Source organism: Lathamus discolor, chromosome 3 (assembly GCF_037157495.1).
Source record: "Lathamus discolor isolate bLatDis1 chromosome 3, bLatDis1.hap1, whole genome shotgun sequence".
In the NCBI taxonomy this organism is placed as follows: domain Eukaryota; kingdom Metazoa; phylum Chordata; class Aves; order Psittaciformes; family Psittacidae; genus Lathamus; species Lathamus discolor.
In genome coordinates this window covers 31828955-31849351 of record NC_088886.1, presented here as the reverse complement: position 1 = coordinate 31849351, position 20397 = coordinate 31828955, and the positions used below count along the sequence as shown (strand labels likewise).

The 20397-nt window shown below is 37.1% G+C and overlaps 1 protein-coding gene across 5 annotated transcripts in view; it reads left to right on the top strand.

Moving 5' to 3' along the window:
• The window catches only part of PIK3CA (phosphatidylinositol-4,5-bisphosphate 3-kinase catalytic subunit alpha), a 47739-nt gene that overhangs the window by 4730 nt on the left and 22612 nt on the right, over positions 1–20397 (top strand). For 2 of the 5 annotated variants that reach the window (XM_065674523.1, XM_065674522.1), the window contains 8 exons: positions 4026–4126; positions 4421–4766; positions 12208–12621; positions 14162–14371; positions 15130–15380; positions 16977–17222; positions 18088–18173; positions 20036–20141. In XM_065674523.1, the coding sequence (XP_065530595.1) occupies positions 12270–12621; positions 14162–14371; positions 15130–15380; positions 16977–17222; positions 18088–18173; positions 20036–20141 (1251 nt within the window). In that variant the 5' untranslated portion in view covers positions 4026–4126; positions 4421–4766; positions 12208–12269. Of the gene's footprint in view, positions 1–4025; positions 4127–4420; positions 4767–10616; positions 10658–12207; positions 12622–14161; positions 14372–15129; positions 15381–16976; positions 17223–18087; positions 18174–20035; positions 20142–20397 lie in introns of those variants that run through there. The other 3 variants (XM_065674524.1, XM_065674525.1, XM_065674527.1) reach the window with 2 other exon arrangements.

The window sequence follows — 20397 nt, the reverse complement described above, 5'->3', positions numbered from 1 at the left end:
ATTGAGACTTAACTGTTTTTGTTATTTCCATTCTAATTAGTCAGTCTTTTGCCAGTCCTTAATGTGGCAGTTAATGGTGATGAATGATGTTCCAAGACTGTTCCTGACTTTTAACTCTTGCTGTTAACTTGGGTTATGTTTTTTCCAGAAGCATGGATTTTTCTGCCGAGATTGGTTTTATTGTATCTTAAACTATTAGCTCCTTAGCTGTAGGATCCTTAGAGGACACTAAATATGTTCAGCAAAAAATTACCCCTTGTTGCAACCATATTCCTTCTTTTAGCTATTAGTACTCACCAAATAAACAAGTTCTTGAACATCCTCAAAATGCAAGAAGCCTTGCACGTTAATGAAAAGAAAATACTCAGGATTCAGCATTTCATCTGAGACTTACCAACCATAAGAAGAAATACTTGGCTGTTCTGCAATATCAGTCGACTAGAACAAAATTTTCTGTACCTTGGGACTTTGACATCCGAAGTGCTAGGAAAGTGATGAGACTGATCTCTGCAAAGATGTAGGCAAACTACACACTGAACACTTGAAAATGCAACCACAAAGAAAGTAAGAATGGTCAGAGTACAGATTGGCTTACCAAGCAAGTAGAGTGGAGATTTTGTTCTCGGACTCAACAAATATGCTTTGTGTGATGAGGTATGTTATGATCCAGCTTTGGTGCTTGTGCTGTTAAGTTACTTTTCATTAAGGCTGGAAAACACTAACATGACTCTTGACTACAGGCATAGTTTAAAAGATTAAAGTTAATAGTGCTAACATAAGGAGAAGTTTCTAAATAGAGCTAGCTCCCTTTGGGAAAAGGGAAGTAAAAACTTCCATTCCAAATAATCTAAAATATGCTTGTTGTGGTCATTAAGCTGCTTATATTTTAAAGCATACCACTTTTTCTTCATTGTTGTCTTAATGTTCCCAGCTGTTAACAGAATAATCAGCAAATGTTGTAGCTGGATTTTGAAAGTGGAAGTGATACTATCAAATTGTTTTTCTGCCTTCTGAAAAGTTTATATGGATATTGGACATTGAGTTCCACTTATCAGTTTATCAGGGTAGTCTCCACTTGTGGGAGGAAAGCAATTAATATAGTTATTTTATCTTCTTGCAGTTTCATGCTGTTGCCTTTGAAATCTCCTTCAGTTCTGATGTTAAATGCTGTAGAAGAGCACTTGTCCCAAGAAAAGAGCTAATGTTTAAAGAACATCCAGACATCTTGAATAGTCTTGATTGTGGTGTGTAATTGAGGATGTGCCCAAATAGAGTGCCTGTGAATGCCACTTTAAGTCTAGCAAGTTTGTTACAAAAAATTATTTACAATTAATTATATTTGTGTTTTGGTGTAAAACAGTAATATGTGAAATTGAAATGCTGTCATTGTAGATGATAAACATAATCAGTTATGTGAATTTTTATAAGTGGTAGCTAGCTAAAAGAAAGCACTTAGAGTTTACCCTCAATTACAATGCTAAATTTTAACTGGTTTTCTCATGTTTACCAGGGTTGTGATTAGTATAATTCTAATAACTTGTCTTCCTCTTCAACTTTCTCTGAAATGGAGGATAGAGCCCTGATGTCGTTATCACTACTTAGCAGCACTCCCTTGATCTTAGATATCTCCGACTTGGAATGGTTTGACGTGTGGGGAAAGAGGGCATAACTACTGCCAAGAGATAAAGGATGAAAGCGGAAGCCAGTGAGCAACAAACAGCAGAGATGATGCATAAAGAAAAGGGTAGCAAAACCTACTCCTGCCTGTGGAAACTCTTTTTAAATGTGTTGTCAAATTACTTTGCAATTCAGCTCTTCAACTCCTCTTTAATCGCCTCGTTTCCAAGCCTTTCATTGTACATCAGCAGATAGGATAGCACTGCAAGTAACTTCAAGGCAATATGAGAAGTAACCATTATTGTAGCTTCTCATCTTTTTCTGTCCTTGTATGCAGACAGGTTATTTAACAACAAAAAGGTGATTTGCAGTATAGTCACCCTGCCCTAACTGGTGGGTTTTATGGGTTGAAATTAAATCCAAAACACTTAAGCTTTTGTGGTCTTCTGTTCTGTCCCAGAACAGACTAAAAAGTGATTTCAGTCTTTTGGAACATACATACATAAAAAGCATGAACATAATGCTTCCAGAGGACTATTAAAATGGAAATGTATTAAAAATCCTTCCTTGTTTGTGCAGATGTATAAACTTCTCTTAATAACAGTGACTGACTACTGCTGGTATCTTCCTGACCTTTTTTTTAAATAAAGGTCGTCTTAACATATCCCTTTTACAGAGCTCTGATTGTAGTAGTAGGCAGCATGTGTCTCTATTCTCGGTGTTTAATCTGGATATGAAAGTGACTTTCCAACCTGGGAAACTATTGTGGAGATGTTGCTCTTACTCACTGTTTAAATACTTAGGAGCTTATGTCACTTTCTTCTTTGGAAAGTTCATGTTAATTACAAACATTATCCGTTTAGGCAAATATTAGCCATTTCTTTCAGATGTAGTCAACACAATTGCTGGTACTCTGACCTCATTAGAGAAACAATTTGGGTAACAGCTTGAAGTACAGGAAAAGGAGATGCACTAACAACAAGCTTAATGTCTGGGTAGCCCCACACTTGAAATGGTGCTTTTGTGTTTGCACAACATAAGGTTTGCAAAGCAGATGCTTCTAACAGATATGTACTAAAATGATAAACATTTCATTAAACATGTTGAAGAATCATTTGTCACAGTTTACCATAGCTGTTTTTGTGCTTCAGGCTGAAGCATGCAGTACCTAATGACATACATAGTCACAGTGAATCATGTTTGTTTGCACTTCTTGAACGCAAATGCAAATATGTTAGTGTCTCAAGTCATGATTATTGCTTTGGCATTCAGCTGTAAATGCAGAGAAAAGTCCTACACCAGACTCAGAGAAAAGACCTACCAGAGTCAATAAGCTAGAACAAGAATAAACCTACATACCTCAAGGTTTCAGAGGAACTTCGTGGGTTTTGTCATGTTTATGCTTGCTTTTGTAACAGTTAGGTATGCTTACAAAATCAGTAACTCAGTCAACAGTATTGTTTCACATAGAAGGCTGGGTTTCTGATGGCTTGGGAGCAATACAGCTGAGTGATCTGTGACCTTCAGGGTGATGAAGCCTGATGGGAGAATGTAGTGGTGCTAAATGTTTTGCAGGTGAGCAGTATCCCACTGTGCTGTTCTGTTAACTTGGTGTGCTGGGTAGGCAGGATGGGGGAAGGTAAAGGTCTTGATAATTTATGGAAAACTGTTGGTGCTTAACTTTCAGCAGGTTATCATCTGCTAAATGAATATTTAATCACTATTGGCTGTATCACAAACAAGTCTGCTAGGAAGTGGTACTTCATTATTTCTGACTGACTCTTGAAAAGCCATGGTATTTTTTTGTTGCAATTACAGCTCATGTAGAAGTAGGACTTGTTTGCCTGCTATCTTATTCCGTGTGTCTTTGCATAGGAAAATTTGCTAAGAACATTAACTTCACATCTTTATAGGGCAAAAGCTGTCAGATTGAAATTTTTCATTATGGTGGCTGTGCCTTTGTGTTAACTCTGCCACAAATTTCTTTCTCTCAACAAATGGTTTAAAAAGGGAGTTGGAAAAAAACAAACAAAACAAAAAACAACCAAAACTGCTTCTGCACTGCTTCCATGGCTTTTGCTGAGATGTGATTCCTTACAAGTGCTCTATCAAAAGCGAAGTTCCATCCCGTCCTCTGTTTACCAGTAAATAGAAGAGAATGATTTTTGCTAACGGAATTCAGTACATCTATGCAGACTAAACCCATACAATCTATTCTGTTTGGCTGCAGAAGTCAGTTAAGGTAGAATAAATGGAAAGCTAATTCATATTGAGATTATGGAATAGAAACTTCTGTCTTTCAGTTCACTGTTTTATACTTAGTATTAAAAATCTGCATAACTGTAAAAATACTGCTATCCACTGCCAATCAGACTTCTTTTACTTTTACACACATTAACTGCTTTCAGGGTCTGGAGTAATTTGGTACTGAAGAAACCTTTTGTTTCAATTTAAAGTTGCTGTCAGACTCCATCCTAAGAAATGTTCTGTGGGAAGTACGCAGTATGCTGTAAGTCAGAATTTGATGTCTTTTACCTGCTTTGAAAAAAGGGAAGGGCTCGCAGGAGTGGGTCTTTTAAGTAAAGATTGATGTAAATTAATAAACGGAAGTGGGCCTAATCTCAGTCATATTTTCTTAATGAACACATTCCTCTCTGTGCTTTCCATCCAGAGGAGCTGGTCAAGTTTATGTTGTAGATTGAACCCTCTTAATACTGTCGGTTGTGGTAGAGAGGCAAGCATAGAAGTGTGAGGGCTGCAGTGCCTCCTGTGTTTCATTGCAGTTCTTTCCCTGCCCTTCTAGGTATGGACAGTAGGAGAGGAAATCTATGCTCTTTTTCAGTAGAACTGAAGATTGATTTTGCTGCAGCAGTTACTTCTGAAAGCCAAGGTGACATACCTGGGGGAGATCAGCACCAGGAAAGGTCCAGTATCTATCAGAATTACAGTTCTGCTGCACAGCTGCTCATGTTAGATGAAGATTCAGACTAGACCAGAGTGCGGAACACCTGGATTCACTCTGCTCAGGCTCCTTGTCTGTGTGCCAGCACTTCCTGTTTTTAAAGATCCTGTTTACTGTCTATGTTCCAAATATCCCAGGAAGGTGGGAGGATGGGAAGAAACAAGGAAAGAAAACAACATTATTTAAGGTGGAAATTTATTTTTATATATAGTCAGCATTTGTTACCTATCTAATCTAGTTTCATAAATGACATTCTAGGGTAATTTTTTTTTTTTACTATATAATCTTAAACTAATTTCCAAAAGCAGAATATTTCTGCATGTGAAAATTGACACTGAAGCTCTTAATATTTGTAGCAAGGAGCAAATATGGTTTGTGGTGTCTTTTACTTCACATTCTTTCGGATGTTCACATAAAAAATGCTTGTCACCTGTATGAAACAGAGTATGTAATCAGAGGAAAACCTCACTTCTATCAGTATGAAATACTGTTCTGAATTTTACTGAACGTTAAAGCTGTTGAAGAGCTTGAAAGAATTTTGAGTGCTGTGCAGTATGTTTCAGAGTGCACACTTAGCTGTGGAGGAACAGCTCCAGCCAGAGCCAGGCAGGAGGGTAATTCTCATCCTGCTACATAGCAAACCAAGCTAATAGTTGAAATAATGAGTAAGCAGATATGTGAAAAGAGAAAATGTGTTGGGTTTGTAATTTTGTTGTGCTTCATGACTACTAGTCTTCTAGAAATAATAAAATCCTTTCATTTAAGATGAAGCTAGAAATAGAATTATGGAATGCTTTAGAACTAAAATGAAGATTTAATTCCAGGGTTTCCTTTGTTAACAAAGAGGGAAAAAAATCCTCCTTTAAATGGAAGAAAATGTTCTAGGACAGGCATTCTGCTCTTGATATGTCATGAGATCCCTGGGGAAAAAGTACCATCGTAGTGGGAGTTGTAGAGGTCACCAGCAACTTGCAAATGTTTCTTTCTCGTGATCCTGTTTTCATGTTTCCCAGATAGTGAGTGAAGCTATAAACATCATGCCTGCATGGATGGGGGAGGGCAAGCAAGGGGATTTGAAAATCGGAATTTACAAAGGTCTTTTGGTTTTCTTGGATAAAAAACATAAATGAATAAAAAAATCCAGCAGTAGTAAATCTTTTTAAATTGTTCAACTTGGTTTTGTTTCAGCTGTTTGATTCTGTTCTTTTCAGCAATAGATAACATAGAATTGCCCAAGAGGTTTTATATGTGTGTGTGTATGTATGTATATATATATACACATATATACATAGTGCATTCTTTTTTTCTTTTCAGGATGACCACACCATTAATTTTATTCATGGTTGTCTGAAAGTCACTACAACCAGAATCCAAGAATATTATATTTTGAAACAAGCAAAAAAGTCTGCTTGTAAGATAACTTCAAAGAGAACAGCGTTGAAACATAGCCAGCCCATGTTCCCATGTCTAATAGAATTGAAATTTCTTTTCACTAATTTCCGCTGAGATTTAATGTTCACAGGGAAGAATAATTTTGTATTTTTGCTGTACTATAATTCTATGGATGCTACCATATGGATGCTGTAATGTTGGTTTTTCGCTTTGCGTAGAAGAAGACAAAGCTACTCAGCACTGTTTTGCAGGGGGGAAGAAGTGGGTAACTACAAATAAAATAGATTGTGTTTGGAATACTTGTCTGTTTCAGAAGGAAGCTAAATGCTATTAAGATGTGTTTTTGACAGTGTTAAGTCCTTCTGTTTGTTTCCGTTGAGCTGCTGTTTGTGGTCAGATAAGCAATTCCATGTATCTGAGCCTTTTCTGTGAAATGATGACAGTAACACATAAGAAATAAGATGACAAAACTGCAATGAAAGAGTCTCCTGTTTCTGTTCTAAACAAAGCAGTATTTCTGCTTTTTAAATCTGTGTGTAGTAATGTTTTCATAGAAGACAATTTCAGACCTCTTTGTATCCACTTCCTGTATTTTGGCAAAATGCCAGCTTGACAATCAGGAAGAGCAAAAGGACAGTACTGAAAATATCTAGTCTGGGGCAGTCTTGCTGTCACCACACAGCAGGTTTGGACAGCAGCAAAATTAGACAGGCAATTCTGCCCAGTTTTCTTTATGGTGAGTTTTGGAGTGCATGGTATGTCTGAAAATAAAACATTTTGCTCTTTAGAGAGTTTCAGTGTATCTTTCATTCTGAAAAGTGTTACTCTTGTCCCAAGAATCTTTTTATCTCCTCCCTCTCCCTTTTGTTTCAGGAATTGCACAGAAGTTTAAAAAAAGGTTATTTTGGGATATACCTGTGCCTGATAGTATTGGTTTGATAAAGCATTAAGAAAACTATATAACCTACATGAGTGCTCAGTAAATTAAAATCTATAAACACAGCTGGATTGTTTATTGAGTAGAAGGCTTTTTTTTTTTTTTTTTTAGGTAATGCTAGGAGTCTAGAGTAAACTTCTACATGGAAATCAAATCTAGACACGAATCCTCATGAGCAGCTCTTTGGTACCAAAGATATAGCAAATTAGAAAACATTGCTACATCCTGCCTATAAAAGCAATGTAATGGTATTTGTGCTGTGACTGGAGAAAGTAATAGACTTCAGTTAAACTGTTATAGTTTACTGAATGACTAATTCAGTTTCAGATATGGACTGATAAAACTGAGTGTTTAGTCTATCATTTTGAATTGATTTTGAAACACTAGCTGATGTTTATAGCAATGCAAAATTATTCAGCTCTCAGTCACTGGAATGCTTACCTCTTTATATAAGCAGTGCCACACTTCATACATGTAACACAGCATTACAGCACAGTACATTTCTGCTTCTTGCTTCCTTCTATGCTTGCTAGATTTCTTGCTAGTTGGCACATTAGAGATGGAGGAATTTGCTTTTTGCAGAGCCTGACCAGTAACTATAGGTGCTTGTGCTGATGACTAACAAGCTTAACAATGTCTCATAAAGTGAATAACATTCCCCCCCCCCCCCCCCCAGACTGGCCCACAGACTTTCACTATGGGTCTTTACCTGCTTTATAAACTTTATGCTAGATGGAGTTCCTCTCTTTGGCGAACATGCTCAGAGGTAATTGACAAAACAGGGTAAAAAGCCTTATCAGTTAACTGTGGTTTTAATATATAATACATGTTAGTGATGGAGAATGTGCTGAATGGATCAGGAAGGCTGAAAAGAATGTGGGTTTAATCAGTGAGTGTTTTTTGAGTTTGGCCTTTCTGATCATCTTGTCTTATTGCAGAATCATAGTATGTTTTGGGTTGGAACCCAAAGATCACCTAGTTCTAACCCCCTGTTCTATGGACAGAGACACTTTCCACTAGATCAGGTTGTTCAAAGCCCCATCCAGCCTGGCCTTGAACACTGTCAGGGATGGGGCAGCCACAGCTTCTCTAGGCAACCTGTTCCAGGTCTCACCACTCCCAGCAAATTTCTGCCTAATACCTAGTATAGATCTTCCCTCTTTTAGTTTAAATGGATTCCCCCTTGTTCTGTCCCTACATGCCCTTGTAAAAAGGTCCCTCTCCAGCTTTCTTGTTGGCCCCCCTTTAGGTACTGGAAGGCTGCTCTAAGGTCTTGCTGGAGCCTTCTCTTCTGCAGGCTGAAGAAGCCCAACTTGCTCAGCCTGTCTCCTTAGGAGAGGTGCTCCAGCCCTCTGATCATCTTTGTGGCCTCCTCTGTACTCGCTTAAGCAGGTCCATGTCCCTCGTGTTGGGGGCTTCAGAGCTGGATGCAGTAATCCAGTTGAGGTCTCATGAGTGGAGTAAAGGGGGAGAATCCCCTCCTTTGATCTGCTGGCTATGCTCCTTTTCATGCAGCCCAGCATATGGTTGGCTTTCTGGGCTGTGCACTCACGACACCAGGTCATGTTGAGCTTCTTGTTAACCAGCACCCCCAAGTAACCACATAGCTTGGTGTCATTGGCAAACTTGTGAAGATACACTCAATCCCGCTCTGTGCGTTGCTGACAAAGATGTTAAACAGTGCTGGCTCCCAGTACCAACCTCTGAGGCATGGCAATTGTTACTGATCCCCACATCAAGCTGTTGATCACAGCTCTTCAAGTGTGACTGTGTCTCACCAGTTTAGAAACGTGGATGTTGCATGGGACAGTGTCAAATGCTTTGTACAAATCCAGGTATCCCAAAGCTTTTGCCACTTTAAGGTGGTTTTGGAAGGTCAGGGATTGTAGGTGTGGTGTAGTATTCATTTGAAGTGTTTGCATGTACTCTTAGTGGGATTTAAATAACATTTCTCTTGAATTCCCTTACAGTCCTTTTACTGTCGAAGAACATAATTGATTCTATTTATTCCAGGCAGCCTTCCAGATTTGAAAGTGTACACAGAAACACAAGCTGCCAACTATACTTCAGAACTGTTTCTGTTTACATTTTTGCTTTCCAAATCCAAACCCTGGAGGCGTGCTTACATGTGCAAATAAAATGAATGCGCACACAGAATGACTATATGCACCATTCTGGCATGTCTGTACCCCACTTCAAAACAAGAGCTGCTGTTTTGTTGCAGTTGCTCTAAAAAGAGTGTAAGTTTTGGACTGTTTACAAGTCTTTAAGTGAATGGCATTGAGTTGTCATTTAATGTTTGAAATACTTAAAAAGCCAAGGTTGACGCTTATTTTGAAAAGATACTTGCAAGGAAAAACTTGCAGTGGCTCAAACTACCATTCCTAAAGTTGAACTAGCTCAGGACTATTGCAGTCATGCTCACTCTCCTGTGCAGAGCTTGGCATTCACCTGACTCCATGGTGATCTCAGTAAGGCAGCTAAAACAGCAGAAGCTATTCCAGAAAGGAGAAATGAGTAGTTTTCTGCCTCTTTAATCCATTGGACCCTGTAATGAGCTGGCTCCAATGCCAGCATGATGAAGAATGAGAACACATGCCTTGGGCAGGGAAAAGATGGGTTCTTAAAACAGTCAGTTCAGAGGAGCCTCAACAGGATTGTAGGACTGAACTTAAAAGACTGCTGGTATAAACTACTCTGTGTTGTAAATATTTAATTTGATTGTGGTCCATCTATATTATCATTGTTTGTGTGTCTGGACAGAAAAGTTCTTACGACTGCATGTTCTTGTTTTGTTGTTCTGGGGTTTTTATGCTGGTATATGTCTTAACAGTAATGTGTTTCTGCCAATGCTTGTAATTAAGAAATATAAATAAGCATGCGATTCAGCAAAATTAAGAGGGAGTTGTGTTCATGCTTTGCCTGATCAAAAAGATGCTCTTTAATCCTCTGTGTATTTCTGTCTGTAAACTGAGGATAGTTATTGGTAATTCAGAATTCTTCCAAATTACTCTAAATGATGTTATTTGAGTTCATAGCGTTTTGTAATTGATAAGCTTTCTAAGTTTTTCTCTTTACATGCACCCTGAGTGTGCTTGGAACTTTTAGTTTCAGCTTGGAGCTTTCAATTTCCGCTCACTAGAACTATTAGAATAATGAGGAAAATTAAATAGCTTCTTTAGGCTGTTGTTAAAAAAGTCAGTTGCAAAGACCTTGTAAATATGCATAAAGTGTTGGTGGAACAGCACTTTTCTAAACTTGCAGTGGCACTTCAGTACTCTTGTTGATGTTTTTAAAAGCCCAAAATCCAACTATAAAGGAGGGATTAATAAAGACAAACCTATTGCTACTCAGAGTTGCTTAAGAAGCAGTAGACACTTTCATTTGAATGTTTGGGGTTTTTTAAGAACCAAAATGGGGCAAAATCATGTACTTGGATGTACTTGGAAGAAAATTAAGAAAATAAGCACAAAGGCATAGACATGCAGAAATGGGGATTTTTTTTTTTTTTTTTACATATAGGTAATGTTTAGACATTTATAATTTTATTTATATATACATTATATATTTTTAAAAATTGCTCAGCAAAGGGCAAACAGAATTCATTGTCTTTCCGCAGTGAGAGCTTACAGAAAGTTGCTGAAACAGAAAAGATGTGAAGCTTTTGTTTGAATTTTTTCCTCCTTTCTGTTACTACAAAAAGAGACTAAGGCAGAGCAGAAGTCCTAAGAGGGTTCTTGACTGAAAAGGTGACTAAGAATGGCTTTAGTATAATAGTCTGGTATAGCCCTGTGTTTTGAGGACACTTGCTTAATAGAGGAGGCATAATGGATAATGGACTGTTCTTTACAGGTCTGTTGGTATTATCCTCTCATAATGTACATGCTGAAGTTAATGAAATTATGATCTAAGTGTAAGTAATGCACTGTCTGAGATTTGCTTAATGTATAATGGTAACTTTGTGGTAACTTATTCTGCTATGGAAGCTTAAATATATGGTATGTGGTTCAGCAGAAATGTCCTGCTTTTATGACTGTCACTGAGCAACAACTACTGATTTGGAAAGCGATAGAAAATATGTCACTGTGTAAACGTGTGCTCAGTTAGTACCTTGAATGTGGCGTGCAGATATGGTTGTTCCCAATCTGCATTGCAAAAAAGGGCATGGTAAATATGGAAGAGGTACAAAGAAGGTAACAAAGATTAGCAAAAATATAGAATGACTTTTGGGCAGAGGAGGACTAAATAATTTGGGACTATTATGGAAAAGAGGTAGTGGGGAAGACTTCATGGATTGCAATAAGATTAAGAGCAATGGATGCAAAGATAAGGAGCTTGGTTTCTTTACAAGAGATCTGGGATATCAGGTGAAAGTAACAGGCTTCAGAACAATGAAAAGCAATACATTGTAACATGGAATGTTAGTCACTTTTGTCACAGGATGCCACCAGTTTGTGTGTGAAAACTTCCTGATTAAACTCAGTAATTCCTTATGGATTTCTTTCACAAATATATACTTATCTCTATGAAGAATAGGTAGTGATTAGGAGAGTTTACTGATGAAGTATCACTGCGTTCTTGCCTAGTTCTTCTGCTCTTCATTTGGCATCTGCTGTTGGCTGCTGGTCTGTAAGACCTCTCTGCTCTGTCCAGATACAATTTTCTTGTACCTGCTCTAGGCTGGCATAAGGCAGCACTGCCAGAAGGTCAGACACGTGTTCCACTCATTTCCTTTGGCTTCATAAAGACATTCACGTGGCTGCCAAAGGGAACTAGAACTGGGAATTGATCCTAAATAAAAACAAGTTCAACCAAAAAGTGTTAATGGAGCTCAGTTCTTCTGTCTCATTCATGGAAAAATGAGGGGTTTGCTGGTGTAAGTAGTTTATAGTGATCATTCCAAAATAAAAATGTGAAGAATTTGGTTTGAGTTCTGCTTAAAATTTGCTATAATAATAATGTGAATATTTGACATTTTCATCCTCCATGCTATGTAAGTGTTCTACTCATAAATTATAAGCTTCAGTTAAAAAAATAATCTTCTTTTTTGAGATGACACGAATATTGGCTTTTTTTTTTTACATGCTAATGTGATCCTGCTGTTAACTCTTTGATTAGATATTTACATCAAATACACGTTCGTTAGAAATCAGTTGTATCAAGTACTCTTCCTTATGAATGTACAATATAGCTATGAATATTCATCTACAATTATAAGTGGTGTTTGAATAATTTTATCTGAAATGCCTTGTGATGTTAATATTTTAAATTTTAATATTTAAATATTATTTTTGCTTAGGTTTATGCCTATGAATCACTGCTTGAAAAACTTCCCGTACGAAGTTATCTAAAGACTTAAAAATGCCTCCACGACCATCATCTGGTGAACTATGGGGCATCCACTTGATGCCACCACGGATCCTTGTGGAGTGTCTTCTCCCAAATGGAATGATAGTGACTCTAGAATGCCTCCGTGAGGCCACCTTATTAACTATTAAACATGAACTCTTTAAGGAAGCAAGAAAATACCCTCTCTACCAGCTCCTTCAAGATGAATCATCTTATATTTTTGTAAGTGTTACACAAGAAGCAGAAAGAGAAGAATTTTTTGATGAAACACGGAGACTTTGTGACCTGCGACTGTTTCAACCTTTTCTAAAAGTTATTGAACCAGTAGGTAACAGAGAAGAAAAGATTCTCAATAGAGAAATAGGTGAGACTATCTTTAAACATAGCTAATGTGTTTAACTGGCTTTTCCTCTTCAACATACAAAATGAAGAGTTGAAATGGGCTGTGTTTGTCGCTTGTATATGTCAGTTTGCATTTCGTAGCTGTCAGTTGTTGCATCAGATTTCCAAGGATGCTGATCATAGTAAAGCTGACATTCATAAACTGTGAATTAAACTCATTTTTACTGTTCTGTTTAATTCACATGTAATATCATTGCTTTGTATGTATTTGTAATTGTATATGGCTTAGGGGACATTTCTTGCTTGTCTCTTATTAGCAGGGTTTTGTATTACTGCAGAGCAAAGCTTGTTTTGTCATTTGGGAAGTCCATCTTCAATTTGTTTTGAAGTTTACAGAGTTGTAAATTCTGGTTTAACTACAGATATAAAACTAGATTTGCAGTAGCACATGCTTAATACTGCTCTATCTTGCTTAGGAGGTAAAGTTTCCAGAAATGAGGTGTTTCTCCCTCCTGCCTTCTAACATGGGGAGGGGAGATAAACAAAAATACCTGAAGCTGGAGGGACAGAATGGAGGAAAATTGTAATACTTTGAGTCATCTCTGGAATAGCATATGATCTTTCATATCCATTGAGAAAGCAGAAGGAGGCTAGCATGTGTTTGAGCTAGGTTAAGTATCTAAAGTCGGGCAGGACAAACATACCCACACACATTTAGTTGCTAACAGATGTATATGGCAATGGTAAAGACTTGTCAACTGGAAATACTTGTTCTGGGGTGCTTCTAATTGTTAAATTATTTAATTGTTATGAATTCACTGTAAGTAAACTACTTCTGTTTTGTAAAGCTTAACCTATTCAGGACTTAAGGAGAACACTGGTTAGCTAACCATGCAACAGGACAGTTGAAAGTTTCCATTTGCACATTCATGCATAAATAATTATTTGTGCAAGTAATCTTATTAAAGTAAATGGAATTACATCTGAGACTGAGGACCTGAGAGAAATGTGCTCCTACTACATGAATCTGAGCCAAAGAGCTTGAGCTCGGTATCTCTTGGAGTGCTTGTCACATTTTTTAAACAGCGTAGCTCATTAAAATAAACTGAATAGCTGTCATTCAGTTGTAAGCAAAGTTGATTATGGTCCTAATAGCTACCAGTAATCCTGCTAAGATTTAGGAATTGAAACTGGACCTCTCTTGGCCACTTAAGAAAGTTCGTGCTGACTTCAGGGGAAATTTAGTAGTGATCCTTTTCCTCCAGGAGGAGTGTTAGCTGTGAGAGTGCTGATTTAAGGATCTTCCTTCAGTGAATGTACACCTGTTTTCTAACCCTTTGTGACTGCTAAGTGCACTAACTTTAGAACCCTTTTTTTTCCCTTTAGCGACAGAAAACGTATTTTATACGTATTTATTACGTATAAAAGTAGAAGCCAGTAGTTAACCCAGATATTTTAGGTTATGTTTTGCTTAAAGCATGCTTTCTGTGTCAGTGATGGAAAGAATCTTTAGCTTTAATTATCAGTTACAGTTATTTCCTCATGCTGCTTCAATGCTGTAGGTTTTGCTATTGGAATGCCTGTCTGTGAATTTGACATGGTTAAGGATCCAGAAGTGCAAGACTTCAGAAGAAATATTCTTAATGTTTGTAAAGAAGCAGTGGATCTTCGAGATGCCAATGCACCACATAGTAGAGCATTATATGTCTGTCCTCCAAATGTAGAGTCTTCACCTGAACTGCCCAAACATATATACAATAAACTAGATAAAGGTAAGATAAATACTTACAGTAGAAACATAATGGGTTATTTTCAGTGATTGAAGTAAGAGTACAGCTGGTTACCTAGGTAACTTCAGTAAATCACTTTTATGTAGACTTCAGCAATCTTACACTTTAAGTTGTTCAGAGTAACTTTCTTGATAGAATGTAGTTTCAAAAGGAAGACAACATTTAAAATTACATTTTTGCTATTATGATAACTAAATCTTTATAGAATCATAGAATGGTTTTATTTGGAAGGGATCTTAAAGATCACCTAGTTCCAGCCCGCATGCCATGGGCAAATAGAGGTGATTTTTATTTTTTAATGGACAGAAAGAGCTTGTTGACTTTGCTTTTTTTTTTTTTTCTATGACATTCAGAAATCTGGAATTAAATGATATTAAATCACTAAGTTATCTTGCAGTCCTCAAATATGAAAGTTACTGCTGTTTTCTTGAAGATAGTCAAGTGTATTTGGTTAATTAAGGTATATTTAACCTCAAGGAGTAAAAGTTTGAATTGGCAGTAGAGTCAAAAATAAACTGAGTGTAGTTCCTTGCATATTAGAAACTCTCTGTCAGTTTGAGCTATGAATCTTGTCTACATCTTTCATACTGCAAGCAATTCTCTGTGTTGGAGAGGGGTGAGAGATTGGTTGGTTGGGGTTTTTAAGATTATTTTGTGGGGTTTGGATTGGTTTTTTGTTTTGCTTTGTTTGAAACTACACTGAAAATTATAGGCCTAACATTATTTTACGTTTATCCTAGGACAAATTATAGTGGTGATATGGGTAATAGTCTCACCAAACAATGATAAGCAGAAATACACCTTAAAAATCAATCATGACTGTGTGCCTGAGCAAGTTATTGCTGAAGCAATTAGGAAGAAAACGCGAAGTATGTTGCTGTCATTAGAACAACTGAAACTTTGCGTCTTGGAGTACCAAGGCAAATACATTCTAAAAGTGTGTGGCTGTGATGAGTACTTGCTAGAAAAATATCCACTGAGCCAGTATAAGGTGAGTAACATGATGGATTTATTTGGAACTACGCTAATGTCATCCAGATTTGTGATGGAGAAAAGTGATCAGTTTTATGACTGGCTTTCTCTTTCATTAAATTAATACAAAACATAGTGAAAGTGTATGTTCCTGTAACTGGCTAATGCATGTGAGTAGTGTGCATATTTGTTGCTGTATGTGCTTCAAAAGAGAAAGGGGGAGAAAAGGTAATTTAAACTCGGATTTTTATCACTGGTGTTTTGTCCTTGAATGAAGTAGTTTACTGCTAACATTAATGACAAAACATGGTAGGTACTCCCAGAAATATCCTAGGTTTCTGGTGGTAAGAGATGACTTAATGCTTGAATGGGCTGATACAATACAAAAGGAAATTCAGTCAGGTGTTAAATTGAGACAACCATTGCTACTATGAATCTTCTTCCTTCCCCCTTTAGGGGTGAAAAAAATCTAAACTAGGTGTTTGCCTGTTACTTGTAATTTTTTTTTTTTTCCTTTTTCTCAAATCTTATTAAAGGAGTGATAAACTTCCAGCACTGTGCAAACTATTCTTAAGTCTTCCTTGTGGCTGGCTGTCCTTCATTTCCTGGGTTTTGTTAGTACAGTGAGTGTGAGGCAGAACTGCTGGCAGAATAGCATCTGAGCAGCCCCCTTTCTGGAGCAGACAACGTTACCCAGTAGATTTCCTGACAGACTGCTGCTGCTTCCTCTTTCAGGAATGTATTGTTGTAATAAACAGCTTCCATTCTTTCATCTAAAATGGTTGACAGTCTGCTTTCCAGAGCTGGGAAGAGAAGGGGAATAGGGAATCCTGATTAATGGGAGAAGCAGCTCTGTTCTGTGGGAGCTGGGGAACAAGTGCAGGCATATATGAAAAATATTGCACAGTCATCTAAAGATCAAACACCAGACCTATTTGATCTAGCATGGTTTCTTCAGATGTATCTGGTATGTCTTTACTGTGCTGCAAAAGAGCTTGCTAATTATGCTCCAGGGCTGGGCCTGTCTGAACGCATTGTATTTTATAGTACTGTTGCTAGACTAAATGCTCTCAGCACTCAATCCTGAATGGACACCATACAGCCTTACAGCTGGAGTCTGTCAGTATCAGTGCTGAGCATAAGGTAATAAGCACAACTGAACCAAAAATTACTGTCTGCCATTTGCTTTGTGCTTTCTGCCTGTGACTAGCTCTGCACACCAGGTTAGTACAACACCTTGATATTGAAAAACAGCTCAAGCTCTAATCTGGAAGCAGTCCGATTTGTGCTACACTGTGCCAGAGCTAAGGACCTCTACAAGAAACCTCTCATCATGTTGTCAGCTCTGTTCTCTAGCTCTTCCAATTCAGCCTTCCACTGTGTAGATGCTATTCATATCTCAAAATCTCTATGAAGTGCTGCTCTGCAATCCTACCCAATGTTTTTAAGCTGTTGGATGTTACAACTGTAAACACAGTAAAGGTTGTACATACAGGGACAATGATAAGCTCTTTAAATGCTTTTACTTTTATATTTACCTGAATATTTTTAGGTATAGATGATCAAGAGTATGAACCTTGAAAACGTAATGAATTTTGGTTTGGTTTACTTGCAGTATATAAGAAGCTGTATAATGCTTGGTCGCATGCCCAATCTGATGCTGATGGCTAAGGAAAGCCTATATACGCAGCTGCCACTGGACACCTTTACAATGCCATCTTATTCCAGGCGTATCTCTACAGCTACACCCTACATGAATGGAGAAGCTACAGCCAAATCCCTCTGGACTATAAACAGTGCTCTCAGAATAAGAATCCTCTGTGCAACCTATGTAAATGTGAACATTAGAGACATAGACAAGGTAAGGCAAATGCTGTGCAGGTTTCGGCAACTCACAGTTTCTTTCCTGAGTTTTCTATTACCTGTTTTATCTGAAAAGCAGTGTTATTTAACATGTTAGAAAGTTAGACCACTCTGTTATGTAAGTACTCAGCTCCATTAAAAAAAAAAATAAAAAATACAGCCATATTTTAGCATCTGACACCTTTTGTATACTACTTCAGAAGTGAGTTGTAGTAGTTAGATAAATACCATGCCTGGTAGGAGCAGGACTTAGTTTGTGTAGTTGACTTCAGCTACGTATGTAATAGAAAAACAAAACCTGTGTGATCTCTATTCTAAATAATAATTATATTATGTTTAAGAATGTATTACGGTAATCAACAATACTTTTGATGAGAAGATGCTGGATAGTGTGCTGACATCTTTTTTTTTGAAAAGGGAGGTGTGGAGAGATCAAGAAGACAAGGCAGGTAGGGTTCAATCCTAGTGAACCACAAGCCTGGCATGCTCTCTCATAATTTGTTCAGTCTTTAACTATACCTAGACACAGGAAGAATTGAGAAGGATTTCAAGGGGTTTTTTTAGTGTTCATTTCAAGGTTATTACTGCATTTTTAAACAACTAGTTTTGCAACTGAAAAGGGAAAAGACCAAAGCATTTTTTTTCTAGAAGGGTATATTTATATACTATGCTTCCCACCTTACAGAGCATGAAAGAATTGGGGTTTGAGAGTGATGGAGCTGTTAGGTTCTCAAATTTCTTTTTTAGTTTCTTTTTAAGTGATGAAAATGAATGTAACTACAATTATATTATCCATTGCTAGGATTGAAAAAAAATATAGTAAAATTTCAAAGGCAGTACTAATATCAACATTTGTTTTTCAGATCTATGTAAGAACAGGTATCTACCATGGAGGGGAACCTCTGTGTGACAATGTGAATACACAAAGGGTACCTTGTTCTAATCCCAGGTAAGCTAAATAATGGAGTGACTGCTGAAAACCTGACTTCCAGCATCATAACTGAAGGAGTAAAGGCTTGCCTTAGCCATTATTTAAGTAGTGCTCCTTTCTGGGAATTGTTTACCTTAAGCTTTATAAAAATATTTTTACGTATCCCTATATTTATAAATAGAAGTAATTTAATTAAAACACAAGTATTTTGTCTCACATCTGTTCAGTAAAGAAACTATACTATCTGTTTTACATGTGCATTTACAGTTGCCGCTGAAACTCCAATATAATTACTTACTAATACTCTGAAATCAGCATAGCTCTGGGCAACTGAGCTCTGTTTTTCACTGTGGATCAACAGCAGGTGTTCCAGTTGCAGGTTCAAATTTTACTTTGAGCACAAGGCAATGTGATGTCATGTAACCTGCAAGTCTGTTTCAGTGAGGTTGCATGGTGTGTTCTGAAGTAGAACCACTGAGTGTGGAGAGGTGGCTATCATTTGTTAACATGGAAATGACTTCCAGATCTGGGCTGACTATTTTCAGGATATTTGACCTACCATCAATATTATCTGGAAAAATAACATACATGAACTTAAAAGTGCATGTGAACTAAAGAAGTTTATATGCACTTTTAGAATATATTCAGAACAAGTATCTAAAAGATGTTCCTGTAACTTTGACAGAGGAGGTGTGAAATTTCAGCATCTGCTAGGGTTAGATGCAAAGTATGTGTTCAGAAGTAATTATCAATTTGCATTTTCTTTCCGACTTCATGTCTTTATGAATACACTTTGAAACTCTTATTCTTGTCTGTTTTCTATAAATATGATTAGGCTGTATAGAGGGCTTACTAATATGTATAGTTGTTGAAAAACAGCTCTCCTTCTGGGTTGCCCCAAATATAGCTATACTTGAACTCATATTTTGAGTGGTTTACACACAAAATCTTGGAAAGGTGATGATGAATATGGCTTGGAAACCTGGGTTTAATCACACAAATCTGTGGTAAGAAATGAACACATAAGAAAAGTGAATTGAAATTTATCTGCTAATTTCTTAATTCTTAGAGCAGGGTTCGGACAGTTATTTCTTTATGAAACTCTGCTTTTAGTAGCTACAGACACATTGAAAAATAAATGCTGTCCTTGGAATCTGCTGCCTTTTCCAACTGAGAAAATTCACCATGGCAATTGGTTTAGGAAAAGAAACTACTCAGAAGTTCCTCTTCAAAAGCAGAGTTTCACCAACTGAGAAGTCTACTTAGAGAAGTTAACGAAAGCACAATACATATTCCTGTAGAACCAATCTGTGCTCTTATTACTATGATAAATAGAATAATATTTGTATTAGGAATACTGGTTTGGATTTGTGTCATATTTCTGTTATATTCCCATCTTGCAGTTATCTTTTTATTTTCCAGTAGTTCAAATTCAGTTGCATTCTGAAAGCTATGCCACATTTTTTCCCACTTGCTTTTTTCCTGAAGTGAAAAATATTTTGCAAACTAGAATTTATGTTAGTGTAGCACATATGCAAATCCATTACTTCAGGTTATGCCTATGCTGACAGTTGCAGTTGGTAGGTTTGCAAGAGTGAAAATGAATGAACCTATTACTAAGTTTGCAGAAATTGAACCTACCATGACTTTTTAAACAGTATTGGTGCTAGGAGGCTATTTGGGGAAGTTTCCATTCCCAAAAGGAATGTGGGCAAATGCATGTAGGAGTACCCTTTTCCAGTGCGAAAGTGTACTTTTTGTACGTGTATATAGTTTATGTAGGAATATAACAAATACCTTTTTAGTATAACTTTGATTGAATGCAGTTGTCTCCATGCTGTCCTTTAACCTGGTTTTATTTTGGTTTTTAAATCTTATAGATGGAACGAATGGCTATTGTATGACATGTACATTCTCGATCTTCCACGTGCTGCTCGTCTGTGCCTTTCTATCTGTTCTGTTAAAGGCCGGAAGGGTGCAAAAGAGGTAAAATACTTCATGTCTTTAATACAATAATGAAAAAAAGCAAGTGAAGTCAAGCTTGGGAAGATACTTGATAAATGTTGTACTGGCAATGAGTATTAGTACAATATTTGATTTTAATCTGATTTTAAAAAAGGGATTTTTTTTTTCTTGTACCTTACTCAGACTACCACTGATTTTGTGGTCAGAAGTTAACATGGAAAAAAGCTTACCTGTTCAACAGTGTAAATAGCGTCTATATTGTATTGCCAGGCTCAGA